Source organism: Lycium barbarum, chromosome 12 (assembly GCF_019175385.1).
Source record: "Lycium barbarum isolate Lr01 chromosome 12, ASM1917538v2, whole genome shotgun sequence".
In the NCBI taxonomy this organism is placed as follows: Eukaryota; Viridiplantae; Streptophyta; class Magnoliopsida; order Solanales; family Solanaceae; genus Lycium; species Lycium barbarum.
The window spans coordinates 13,590,912-13,603,412 of record NC_083348.1 but is presented as its reverse complement, the minus strand read 5'-3'; the positions used below and the strand labels follow the sequence as shown (position 1 = coordinate 13,603,412).

At 37.3% G+C, this 12,501-nt stretch overlaps 1 protein-coding gene across 4 annotated transcripts; it reads left to right on the top strand.

Moving 5' to 3' along the window:
• Positions 1-6,289: 6,289 nt before the first annotated feature.
• LOC132623082 (uncharacterized) lies at positions 6,290-11,398 on the top strand. Of its 4 annotated transcripts, none has more exons than XM_060337783.1 (7): positions 6,303-6,435; positions 8,876-9,079; positions 9,193-9,285; positions 9,367-9,468; positions 9,578-9,969; positions 10,057-10,141; positions 11,192-11,398. In XM_060337783.1, the coding sequence occupies exons 2-5, from the start codon at positions 8,972-8,974 to the stop codon at positions 9,752-9,754; spliced, it is 480 nt and encodes a 159-aa protein (XP_060193766.1). In that variant the 5' UTR covers positions 6,303-6,435; positions 8,876-8,971; the 3' UTR covers positions 9,755-9,969; positions 10,057-10,141; positions 11,192-11,398. The 4 variants fall into 4 exon arrangements, 1 of the variants encoding a protein (XP_060193766.1); XR_009576097.1 differs by lacking the exon at positions 6,303-6,435 and adding an exon at positions 6,442-8,812 and having other exon boundaries at positions 8,907-9,079; XR_009576096.1 differs by lacking the exon at positions 8,876-9,079 and having other exon boundaries at positions 6,290-6,435.
• The last annotated feature ends 1,103 nt before the right edge of the window (positions 11,399-12,501 follow it).

Below are 12,501 nucleotides of genomic sequence, written 5' to 3'. Positions count from 1 at the left end.
ATATGTATATTTTCTATCTACGTGTGGGAACATCATTGTTCCTCCCCACGCCACGTTCCTCTATGATTATGCAGATGTTTACCAAAACTAGGGTTTTAGCCATGTTCATGATAACCCTAAGTTCATATACCATGATATACCATGTTTGATTTAATAGTTCATTATTGCGTTCTTAATATTCCCTTTTGGTTATTGAGAATCTGTCCATAATCTATGAAAACCCATACTTTGCATTTCATGGGTTCTTAAATGCAAGATATGAACTTTTATCTTTATTTTCATGAACTTCTACATGTTTTCCATATTTTCATACAAGTTATATTATATATTATCTTCATGTTATAATACAAGAAAGAATCATGTTTACAAGTAAGTTATATAATTCATGGGCTATTAAGCCAACTAGATCCATGTTCATGTTATGGGAGTTGCACAAATTACCGAGAAGGTTTTATACCCGAAACTACATTTGCCATCGTAGGATAAGGATCACTCCACCCATGTTTAGGATTATACCTTTATTTTTTTCCCCATTGAGGGATTTGGATCCATTCATGCCATGTTCACGTCTTGTACCCCTGCAAGGTACAAGACGGCTTAGCTTATGGGGCGTCGATCAGACGCCACGTGTTAATATGGTGGTTACATGTTGGTTATAATAATGCTCTCCCTCAAATATTTTTAATCATGTTATATATATATGTATGCATTCATGTCCATGACCAGGTTTCAGTTTCAGTTTCAGCTCTTAACATGTTATTTCATGTGCCATGTTTATTTCATTCAGTTTCTTTACATACTAGCACATTCAATGTGCTGACATCCCCTTTCTATTGCCCGGGGCCTGCTTCTCACAATGCAGGTACGGATCTACAGGACGGCGCATCTGCTCAGTAGGATTTGCTCGTATCAGCTTGCTGGTGACCCCATCTCATTCGAGGTGTTATCCTTATTTATTTTCATGTAATGTTTAGCAAGTTAAGGTATGTTGCGGGCCTTGTCCCAGCAAGTATGCTTTATAGTTCAGATTCATGATAGAGGTTTCATAGACTAGTCAGTCAGTTATGTCAATACATCAGAGTTGTGTAACCATCTTTGGCTTTGTTTACGATATTTCAGCATTCAAGTTTTATACAAGTACTTTATTAAATATTATGGCGCCTCATGTTCTATTAAGGCTCATCATGTTTCATGTTATATTCAACTCATGTTATGCCTCATGATGATTCAACAAGACATGTAGTTCACTTGGTCTCATGCAGTAAGGCACCGAGTGTCGTGTTACGTCCAGGCCATGGTTCGGGGAATGACGATGGGTCCCGTGCAGATCATGGCTATTTGGGGAAAGCGTTACTAGTCAGTGTGCGTGTACATGGTTGGTGAGAGACTATATTTATTTCACTGTACTTCCGTAGTAATTTCCTTTATATATATATATATCCCCTGTTTGGTGGTGTTTGCAAGCTTTATGGCATTATATCAAGGTATGACTCACTTTCGAGATTTCAAGAGTTGAATCCTTTCGTTGTAAAGAAGTTGGGGTTTTCATGCATTTAGTGCTTGCATCGGGAAAGGCTAGAACGAAATACGTAAACTGGATGTTCGGTTGTTCATGGGTTGTTGATATTTGTAGTGAGGAATAGTTAATAAGTAGATAGCAGATGAGGATTGTCTAGATTCATTACGCAATTTTCCTGTCCGTTAATTAGTAAGTTCGCAATATTGTAGGAAATAACGGGGATTGTTAATCAGTTCTGATAGGACCAAGCGGTATGAAGAGTTGTCCCGATTTCTTATTTTCGATTTATGAATGTCTGGGAGCCTACAAAATAGACGAGGCTATTGGGTTATGTTAGTCCTATATATGTGATTAGGTAAGTGATAGTAATAGAGGGGTTCCGTGTAATTTCATGATGCATTGTTACTTAGTGGGAATAGTTGACAAGTGTAACCGTTAATTAACATATATGTTATTTCTATTTAATTTTATATTATATTGCGTGAACTAATCTTAGTCAACTTATGATGCTTACAAGTACGTGTGGTGTGCTGATACCACTCTTACTACATTTCTTTCAAGGTGTAGATGTGTTTTCAGGTAATTGCTTGGAGGTTTTATTATGTTGCAGTGGTAGATATCCTCCGACAGCTTTTGTGTATCTCCTTCTAGATAGAAGTTGTGTCATTATTTTTTTTTTACTTGTCCATTATTGTATATCATAAAAGCTCTTGTACAAGTCTAGACTAGGTTCGAGGAATTTGTATTGTTAAAATTGTAAAGTGTAAATTTCACTAGAAAGGAATTTTATTTACTTATTTATTTCAATATTGTTGGCATGAATTGGTAAAACGATTTTATAAAGGAAGCATTGGGTAAGGGTCCGCCTGCCAGGTGGGATAAGGTAGGTGCCCACACGACCCGTACTCTGGGGTCATGAAAGTTGGTATCAGAGCCTAGGTTACCAGTCTCACGAGTACTAGAGCAATGTCTTGTAGAGTCTAATGGAATGATACGATGACGTCCGTGCCCATCCACGGGAGGCTATGGGACATCTAGGAATTCATCTTTTCTTTCCTTCCTATCATGTGACCTTAGTCTATTCGAAAACTCTTAAGCTTGGCCCAATTGGTATCTAGATAATTCCAATTGGTATCTTGGTAAGTCAAGTTGGTATCTGGCTAAGCCAGCAGGTGTCTATCTGTAGCATTTTCTCAACAATATTACGGTTTATGTGATTAGACTAATGAGCAAATGAGTTTGGGTGTTATGTTGTATAGGGTGGGGAATAAAATCATTCCCTTCATTGCACCAAAATAGGCTCGTTGCAGCGGCTTCATCGTGACGAAACAAATTCCGCTACAGCAGACACCGTTTCTTTCTTAGTCGTCTTCACGAAGCGTTTGATCATCATAGCGGGATCGTTGCAGTGAAAAGGCGTTCGCTGCAACGAAGAACATGACCACTGGCCTGAACTGGTTTCTCCAAAAAATTTCAAACCTGTAGAAAATTCAACAAAACAAGCAAACACCAACAATTCTAAAAACAACCATTCATAAAAAAATCCATGCCCAACGAGGGCTATTGTCCTACAACCACCAAAAACAACGCAAATATCCAACATAGTACGAGCACAACAAACGAAAATTGTCCAAACATACCAAAAACAGACAAAAACCATTGTCTAAAATTAAAAGCCCTACACGGGCTAAGAAAAACCATGCTTAAAAGAGAGGGGGAAGGGGAATCTTCAGTTTATAGGGCCGCCGGTTGCCTTGTCACCACCAGCACTCGAGCTACTAGAGCAATCAGTGTCAAGACTAGACACGCCAAGGAAGGAGAGCTAATGCGCATCATCCTTGACCTCTTTGGGAAGCTTTGCTCGCAGCTTGATTTCCTTCAGAATACCCTTGATGCCCTTCCACATACGAAAAATAGCTTGTCCCCAGCCCTGTTCTTTGCTTTCTCCTTATCTAGATCCTGACAGAGATCCCGTGAGCCTCAGCCAAAGAGCCATATGCACTCTGAAGAGTGTCCACTGAGTCCTGCAGCTTGGTCTGAGTCCCAAATGTACCATCAGCACCACTCGATGACCCCAACTCAAAGGAATTCCCTGACCAACCAGCCATCGCAGTGTGTTCATAGCCGCTAACTGGGACTCAATCCGCTCAAGAGGGTCCTGGGGCTGTGAAGTATCAACCCTGTTCTTTCCCTCCTCAGAACCATCTCTATACTCGTCACTTGTGTCTACCTTCCTCTTCTTGCCTCGGCTTCACCCTTAATGGGTGAAAGTCAACATCAGAATGGACCCACAAATCATTACACTCCCAAGGAACATTGTCCCGCTCACATAGCATAGTAATGAGGGAACAGAACATCAAACTCGCCCCCGGCTTGTCCATGAAGCACCTGAGCTTTAGGATCACCCGACTACCCACTTTCACCGGCACCCTATTTAGCACGCAAGCCACCATAAGTGTGCAGGGGTAGGTGACATCATAAGTGTTGCTCGAAAGCTAGATCCTGCGAGCTACAATTTTTAGCCATCTTCGAGCCTCGATAGTAAAATGGAGAGACTTGATCCCAGTCCGGCTGTTGACCTAAGTGATCTGCCTCATCTTGTTCTCCACCACTAGGGTATCCACTAGCCACTGACCATTGCCCTCATGATCCTTGGCCTTCAACGCATCCTCAGGGTGGTCGTCAAGCCCATAAACATCATTGATCACTGAAGGGACAAATGGCACTGCAATACTCCGAAGTTGAACCACTAGGTTAGGGGAAGTCAAGTCCGCAGTAGGAAGCATAGCATAGAACTCCCTAAACAAGCGTGCATTATATTTGCCCAGGGACTCCACTAGTTGGGTCCATTTGATCTCGTGAAGGAGGTGGTAAAAATCAGGAGCAAGCTCATCCACCCGGTCCATCATAAATCCCCTCTCTGCCAAAACTCCCTTCTTTTTCTGCTCTAAGAAGCGTGTCTTGCATTGTGGACTGACAAGCTGATTATAGGGGAAGGGGCAGCTTGAGATGGGGCCGCGAGAGGAGCACATTGATCTTGGGCTATAATGTAGAGAGAACAAGTACCTGTAAGAAGAAACAACATTAGTCCCTTACCAACAAGGAGTATAATAACATTAAAACGGATAAAATCGAGCAAAGTTGGAAAAAGGTCGAGTACTGGAGCTTCTGCCCAAAATCCCTTCGCTATAGCGACGGTAGGCTCGTTGCAGCGAGATTGTGACAGTGAAGTACGGATCGCCAGTGAAAAAACCAACCCATCCCACATGTGTCGTAGCCACGAAGCCTTGGCTCGTCATGACAGGTCCACTGCAGTGAACCCATCATCTTTCTCAACGAATCAGACCCTCTTTTTTATAAAAATGGGGTCTTGAAATTTCAGCCAAATACCAACAAAATTCATTCTAGATCAGAAAATATGTTAGTATGCATGTAGTTTATGCCCTATAGCACATCATTTCAACAACGTTTAGACTTCAGATTTCAAGGAAATACCCAAAATTCCACCCATCACTACACCCACCATCCCACCATGATTTTGTCCCCACTTACAAGCTGATATTAAGTAAAACATGATTCTAAGGCCATGTGAACATTAAATAACAACTTACAACCAAAATTCTCCTACACATGGTAGTCACAAAGACCCTCCTTTCAGAGAAATCAAAAATTTCTCCAACAACCCCAACATATACACACTTACTTGGCAACAAAGCATAAACATTTCGAAATTCATCATGTAGAATTACTAAATAGAGGAGAGAGTTAGGAAACTTACCTGAAAACAAGATGAAAAGTTGATACAGTTTGCTAAAGTGTGGCCCTTGCTATGCACCAGGAAATGTTTTTCTTTTCGGAAATATGGGAGTGTAGAAGTGAGGAAGGAGGAATGAGAGAAGTTAAATAGGGGTAAAGGGAAGTTTGGGAGACTGGGGGGAAGTTTTATAAGGGATTTTTCGTAGGGAATGGGATGGGGGACGATTGAGTAAATATAAGAGGGAGGGGAGATGAACCCCCTCCCCAAACAGCGCTTTCTGTTCTGGGGTGTTCACTGCAGCAATCCGCTCTTCGCTGTAGCGAGCCTGTCATGATGACGGACCACTCATTGCAAGTGGTTCCCTCACAAAAATTTTAAATTTTCCTCGTTATGTGTGTTCGCGTTACTTTCTCCGGGACCATTTTCCAAACAACATAGGCAACCATAGCATATAGTTAAATGATGTACCTACGACAGATGCCATGATACGACTTATCGGTCCCTCTGCCACCTTAGACCATTTGGGGACGAACGGTTATCTAATTGGTATCTAATGTAACGACTCACTTAGTCATTATGGAAACTTTCTACGCGTCATATTCAAAACCAAGTCCTATGATGTTAAAAGGCTAGGTTTGCTTAGAATTATTGCGCGAAATCCGAATCGTGATCAAAACTGGGTAGATTAAAATTTTGCGGGCCAAAGTATATAAACGCTTGCTGCAGCGGACCCGTCTGCAGCGGGCTCGTCGCAGCGAGAAACCCTTCGCTACAACGAAGAGAGCCAAATAACACTACTACAAAAAGGGGATTTAGCGGCAATTATATAATGACAATAATATAATTGCCGCTAATTTACTCACTAAAGGCAAATATTACCGGCCAATCAATATTAACCGGGAAAAGATATATTTTTAGTGACCATTAAAAAGAATAGCTAGTAAATATTCTATTTTTACTTTTCTACCTCCCTCCAATTTCTCTTTTTCCCTCTAAATGATCTCCCGCCTAAAAAATTCACCTCTGATTTACCTAAAATATAAAAAGCCCAAATATAACTTTTTCCTCAAATCAAACTCTATAGCAGCAGTCATTCTTTAGTCCGCAGACAACCAATACAGTTTCACCAACTCGCCACCGATCAGCATCACCAGCACTGGTATCTCTCTCTCCCCCCATCTCTATCTATCTCCGTCTCTGTATCTATATCTATGTGAGTTGTTTTAGGGTTTGATTTTCTTGATTGGATCTAGGGCTTGATGAAAATCACCCTTAAATTGAATCAGATTCAATTCTTCCAGGCTTTGAATGCAAAGAGTAAACAATTTTAATGATATTGTGTGATTTTATTTTGTATGTGATTTTTCTGGGTGATTAGAAATTGTAGATTAAATATGAAGATCTTTATCCTATTCCAATTTGCATAAAAAGCTAAATACTATTACTTTAGATTTTGAGTATTTCTCTTCTCACTGTTGAATGTATAATTCTATACGAGTAATAATTTAATGTAGTTGGTTGGACTATGTGTTCCCTATGATGTACAATTTTCTTAAATTATGATACCCAATTATTGTTTATTGCAATTATGGAACCTCAACTACTGCAGGATATCTTCCACTTTTTTCTTCATTTTTTCTTTTAGTTATTTGACATGAACAATAATAAATGACGCTTAATTATGCCATATGTACTTTCAGCATAATGTTACTCTAAGGATTAGAACTTGAATATTGATATTTTGCTTCTTTATCCTTTTTTCCGTTGTTGATTGTCATGTCTCCTTCCCACTTTGGCTACGTATTAATGCAATAAGTAGTACAATTTTCATTAACAAAATGTGAATGCCCACAAGGGCCAAAACCAAAGATCTCTATTTCTCATTAATGCCAAACCTGCATCTGTTTTGACGCGAAACTAATTTAGTACGAAGTCTAAAATATTACTTGAATTTTATTAATTGTATTAGTAGTAATAGTAGAAAAAGAAAATATTAAAATTGTTCTTAAAGTTGATCTCGTTAATGAGGATAATTTATGATCATGAGGCTAAATCTTGTTTTTTAAGTTTTACTTACTACTTGTCTTATGGTGAATGATGAATAATACCCTTATCTGTTTTTGGAGATTATGAAGCTTAGTTTATAATTCTGGTCTAGAATGTTTCCTCGGTTACTGGTTTGTGCTCTTGAATGTTTTACTTTGATGAATTATTGAATAGTCTTCCTCAATGTACAGGAGTATTTCCTTAATGTACAATTTCTCTGTGTAGCTTGTGTATAACTGAATTAAGTTAGGAGTAAAAGATCAAAACTTTCAGAGGATATACTTAATTTTCAGGATTTGGGCCATGTGAATAGTTCTAAATTTGCACATTGTATTACATGCCAGTGAAATTTTAGTACTTGTGAAATGTGGCTCTGAACAGGTAGGAGGTTAATGAGCTGAAGGTATAAGATTGTGATGCTTGCTGCTGTTTTTTTACTCTTAGAAATTGCTATTTCCATATATGAGAAATGTTGTATCTCTTCTTCTGATTCTGAAAAATAAGATATGTAGAGTTTATCCAATAGTTTGTTCAGTAAGTAGTCATTGCACTTACATTGTTCAGTGTGCATCTTTATTCAAGCGAATTGGGATGAAAAAGAGAAGAATTTTCCAACATTTAAGAAAAATAAACTGCAGCATAGTCTTTGAAAGAACATTCTATAATACACTCAGAATAGGTAGAAGAGTAGTGGATTAAAGGTGTGTATGAATCTGATGAGTTGTTTAATTTCTGAAATTACTTGATAAGAGAAGAAGGTGTGTATGTCCTTCTGATAGACTGCAGAGCAGCATGTGTGTAACTTGTGTGCATTCAATGTACTATAGCAGCGTAACAATGTGGCATTGAGTTTGTTGTTCTTTTCAAGTTATTTTGTTTGAATTTGATGTCTGTGCTTAAGTTAACAAATTGAGTATTTATGTTAGCATAATGGCCTAGAAACCGAAGACCAAAAAATTACATCCCTTCCAGTTTATGCCAAACTGATTCAGTTTTATGTATTTCAGCAAGATTTTAGTCACTATCTTGATTTTTCCATAAATAAAGCAATTGGTAAGTTACACCTAGTCTTATGAAACTGCTCTTGTTCGGTTACTAAGTTGTGCATTGCAAGAACCCAGTCATAGTGCTAAATTATGATCTCAGGTCATAAAGAGCATTTCAACAAGGTTTTTCCCTTTATTCACTCGGATGCATTCTGTAGTATCGCACACTCAATTGTGCAGCTACAATTAACTACATAGTATAGCCTGTTTTGGAAATAAAGAAAGCTCAATTTGGAGTGAAAAAGAGAAAGTGTCTTTTTTAAAGGTATAATCATAAATCTTGTTTAGCACTTCTCTTTGGTTGATCAATTTCTCAGTCATAATAAGAAACTGCAAATTGCTGAAACACTAATTTTGTGAGGTAAGACTAGTGCAGGAGTTTGATTGAAACTTGAGTTTGGTCCAGAAAAAGCAGTCATTTATTCTTAGTATTAATATTATAAGGTGAACAAGCACAATCTGTTATACATGATGTTAACTTCTAAATGTTGACTTTTATTTTTACAGAAAAAGTTCTCTATCCCAAAACGCGGAGAAGCGTTTGTTTTAAAGTCACTAGGAAAGAAATGGAAAGATTAAAAGTGCGATTTAAAAGGTGAATATATGGCAAAACATAAGACTAAAGATGCTTTGCTGAAAAATAGACCAAATCGCATACCGAGGGATCAATGGAGTGGTCTTGTCTCTTATTGGTTTTCTGATAAAGCTAGGGTATCAACAAATCTTGAAACCGTACTCCTAGTTGCTTATTTTCATACTAGTTTGATTTTAGTTATGCTCAATTTTTATTTATAATTAATATCATTCTAATGTTTCAATGACAGAGGCGTACCCAAGCAAATAGAAATAATAGGACCAAGCAAAAGATGCCTCACACTGGAGGATCCAAAAGTATTGCTACTTTGATGGATGAGAAGGTAAACTGGTGGAAATTACACACTATAATATTTTAAAATCCTTCATGTCACACATATTTGACATCCAATTTATTGTATTAGGCTGAAAATGGGATAGAGCCTACACGAGCCCAAATTCTTATATTAACTCATAAAGAGCGTAAGGATGGTAGATCACTGGATGAGGATTCTGCCAGGACAATCGTAAGATTTCTTCTTTCTTTTATTTTCTACATTAGGAAACAATTAGGGGAAAAAATTGAAAGTGAATAAATGAATTTCAAATTGGATTTATTATGTATTCTATTGCCAGGACATGATAAATGAAAGGATAAGCAATGGTGAGAGATCTACTACCATCCTCCTCATAGTGTTGCTTGGGAAGGCGATGTGTATTCCCAGGTGTTGGGAAATGAAAAGAGTGGGTATGTTCGTGGTTTGGGACTTGGTCCAACTCCTTCTGTGTTATGGGGTAGTAGATCTACCTTAGGAAATATTATTGCAAAGGATTCGTCTAATGAGCTCGTACAAAGGTTAGAACAGGAGGTAATCGAGTTAAAGGCGAAACAAAATGAAGAAATAAATCTGATGAAACAAAATCAGGAGAAGATGGAATCAGAATTACTCCAAACGAGACAATTCATGCGCAAATACGCTCCTAATGAATCCATGCCTCAAAATATCAATGACACCTGAAGTGAACAGGTAACTCGATTTCACAATTTTTAGATATTTTTGAAGAAATTTTAATCCTACAAAAGTATTGTTAACTAACGCGCTAATATTTATTAGGTCCCTGACGCCAACAGTGGCCATGAACGAGTACCGCAAACCTCAAGGATACCTAGTGTTGCTGAAAACACTCCACCTTCTCACGGTACTACTCATCTATATACTTCTGCGTTACTATTTGAGATTTCCCCACTTTTTGGGTACTTTAACAATGAAAATGTTGTGCTTGTTTAAACACTGACAAAGTGGTCTTCAATGGCGTTGACCACACAAGTGAGAAATGAATTTGGTTGTTCTCTGTGCATTTGTTTCAATTAATTATTCTCTATTGTGCTTCAAGTTCATGAACTTTTGAAAGATTGAGATTGTTCATGAGAGAATACCTATTTTTGTTTTTCATTTTCCCTTTCTTTGGGGTTGTTTTAAGTTTTTGACTAGGATGCCTATTTTCTATGTGCAGTAACCAACTTTCTAGAGCTTCTATATAAGTTCACGATTCTTGATTCAAGTCAAAATAGTTCGTAAATAGGCAGTAACTAGACATCTGAATAAAACTTTCACCTCGAACTTAATTCACCACTAGAATATATTAACACAGTAGTTGCTATAAAAGGGATAATATTGATATCATATAGGTAGAAGGCATATTTTTGTTTCCATACAGATTTTGTATCATGTGCTGCTTTGCATAGTAGAGTTGAGGGATATTTAAGAGTTGGCAAGTTTGTGGTAGAGATTGGATCTCAGTTGTTGTAATTGAGATAGGACTACTAACTGAAGGTGGTCTTTTCTAATTTGAAACGATAAGGTCGGGGTTCCAGCGTCAAACTGAATACATGATACATGCCCACTTCCTTTGTTGAGTATTTCTTATTTTGTTCTACTGGTGTCATGTTGGCATTTTTTGTTTGTACCTACTTCTCCTTAGCATGTCACTAAATCCTGCTTCTCTCCTAGAGATGGTTAGTTTTGGTTTTGAATTGCTTATTATTTTCTAGTGGCTTTTTTCTACTTCTCCAAATAATATGCCTCTTGTGATCCCAACTAGTTGCAAGAGGTAGTGCTTGAGGTCATTGCGACTGGGGTTGTTGATTTGTTGTAATCTTCATATAGTTTTGATATGATATAACCCCTAACTCACGATATTTTACACATTATATTCCATTTTTTGACACATTTATTTTTATTATTTCAGGTCATTTAGTCTAATGTTTGAAAATATCGCATGCGGAAGATTTCAATATGATGTAGACTTGCAGAAATTATTTGACATTAGTTATTCAGTTCAAACAATTTATGACACTATTTTTTGGGTTAGTACTTCCTTTTGTTTGTTTATGTTTAATGAGATATGTTCAGTTTTATGAATTAATAGTAATATATTTGTTTTGCATTTTCCAAACTTCGTCGACTAAGAGGCTCTCTTTTAGTAACAGTTTTGTTGGATTTACTAGCTGTAACCATTATTAATGACGGCAAAACAAATGTCGTTAAAGGTTGTGACATTTAATATCAATTTAATTGAATTTACCGATCATAAAAATTGACGTTAAAGTGGGAAATAAGACCTTTTCTCAAGGGATATTGTAGCTTTTGGAATTGCCATCAAACAATTGCTGTTGAAGATATTTTGACTGTAAGCAGCAATTTAGTTGAATTTACCTGCCATTAAAATGGACGCTAAAAGGTCAAACTAAGACGTTTTCAGAAGGGATATTGTAGCCATTCTAAACTGCCACAAAACATTCGCCGTCAAAACTATTGACTTTTAGCGGCAATTTAATAAAAATTACCGGCTATAAAAATGGACGCTAAAACAGCATAGTTAGCTGCTAGGAATTGGATTTAGCAGCCAACTAATTGCCACAAATAATTGCCATTAAAACTACCGATTTTTAGCGGCAATAAATCCTAGCCTTTACCAGCATTTCCTATAATAGCTGCTAAAGCCTTTGCCGACCCCAGCATCGCCGGCTAAAGATCAATGGCCGGTAAAGGCTATAGCGGCGATTGTTATTGCCACTAAAGCCCTTTTTAATTGCCGCTAAATCCCCTTTTTGTAGTAGTGTAAGAAAAATAGTTTAAATATCCCAATTTCGGGGTTTGTCCTACTTTTCTTCTAAAACCCTATTCTAGACCGCCCTTCGAGCTATTTGGATAAAACCTTCGGAAACTTCGTCAAGGTAAGCCCTCAACCATCTTTATTGCTAAAGTTCATAAAGATAATGTTGACACCTAATTTTTGACCTCCCGTAATTTATTTTAATTACTCAGAGTCCTTGGATGACAAACAAAGTGAACCATTTTAGAGGTCAAAATGATTTTATAAAATTATTTATGCTAATATTTTATTATTCTTATTGGTTAAATAATTTCTATGATATTATAAATTTAAGAATTAATTCATACACTTTGTGAAAATTATGAGTTATTTGCAGATTTAACCAAAAAAGAAAATAAATTTTAAATAATTATTTATTTGATTGTTCAAATTATCAAAAATCG

Bases quoted from the DNA above. Each gene is read 5' to 3' on its own strand.
- LOC132623082 (XM_060337783.1), top strand. From the start codon at position 8,972: ATGGCAAAACATAAGACTAAAGATGCTTTGCTGAAAAATAGACCAAAT. The intron at 9,080-9,192 runs GTATCAACAAAT...TTTCAATGACAG, and splicing joins GGTTTTCTGATAAAGCTAGG to AGGCGTACCCAAGCAAATAG. The intron at 9,286-9,366 runs GTAAACTGGTGG...TTATTGTATTAG, and splicing joins CTACTTTGATGGATGAGAAG to GCTGAAAATGGGATAGAGCC.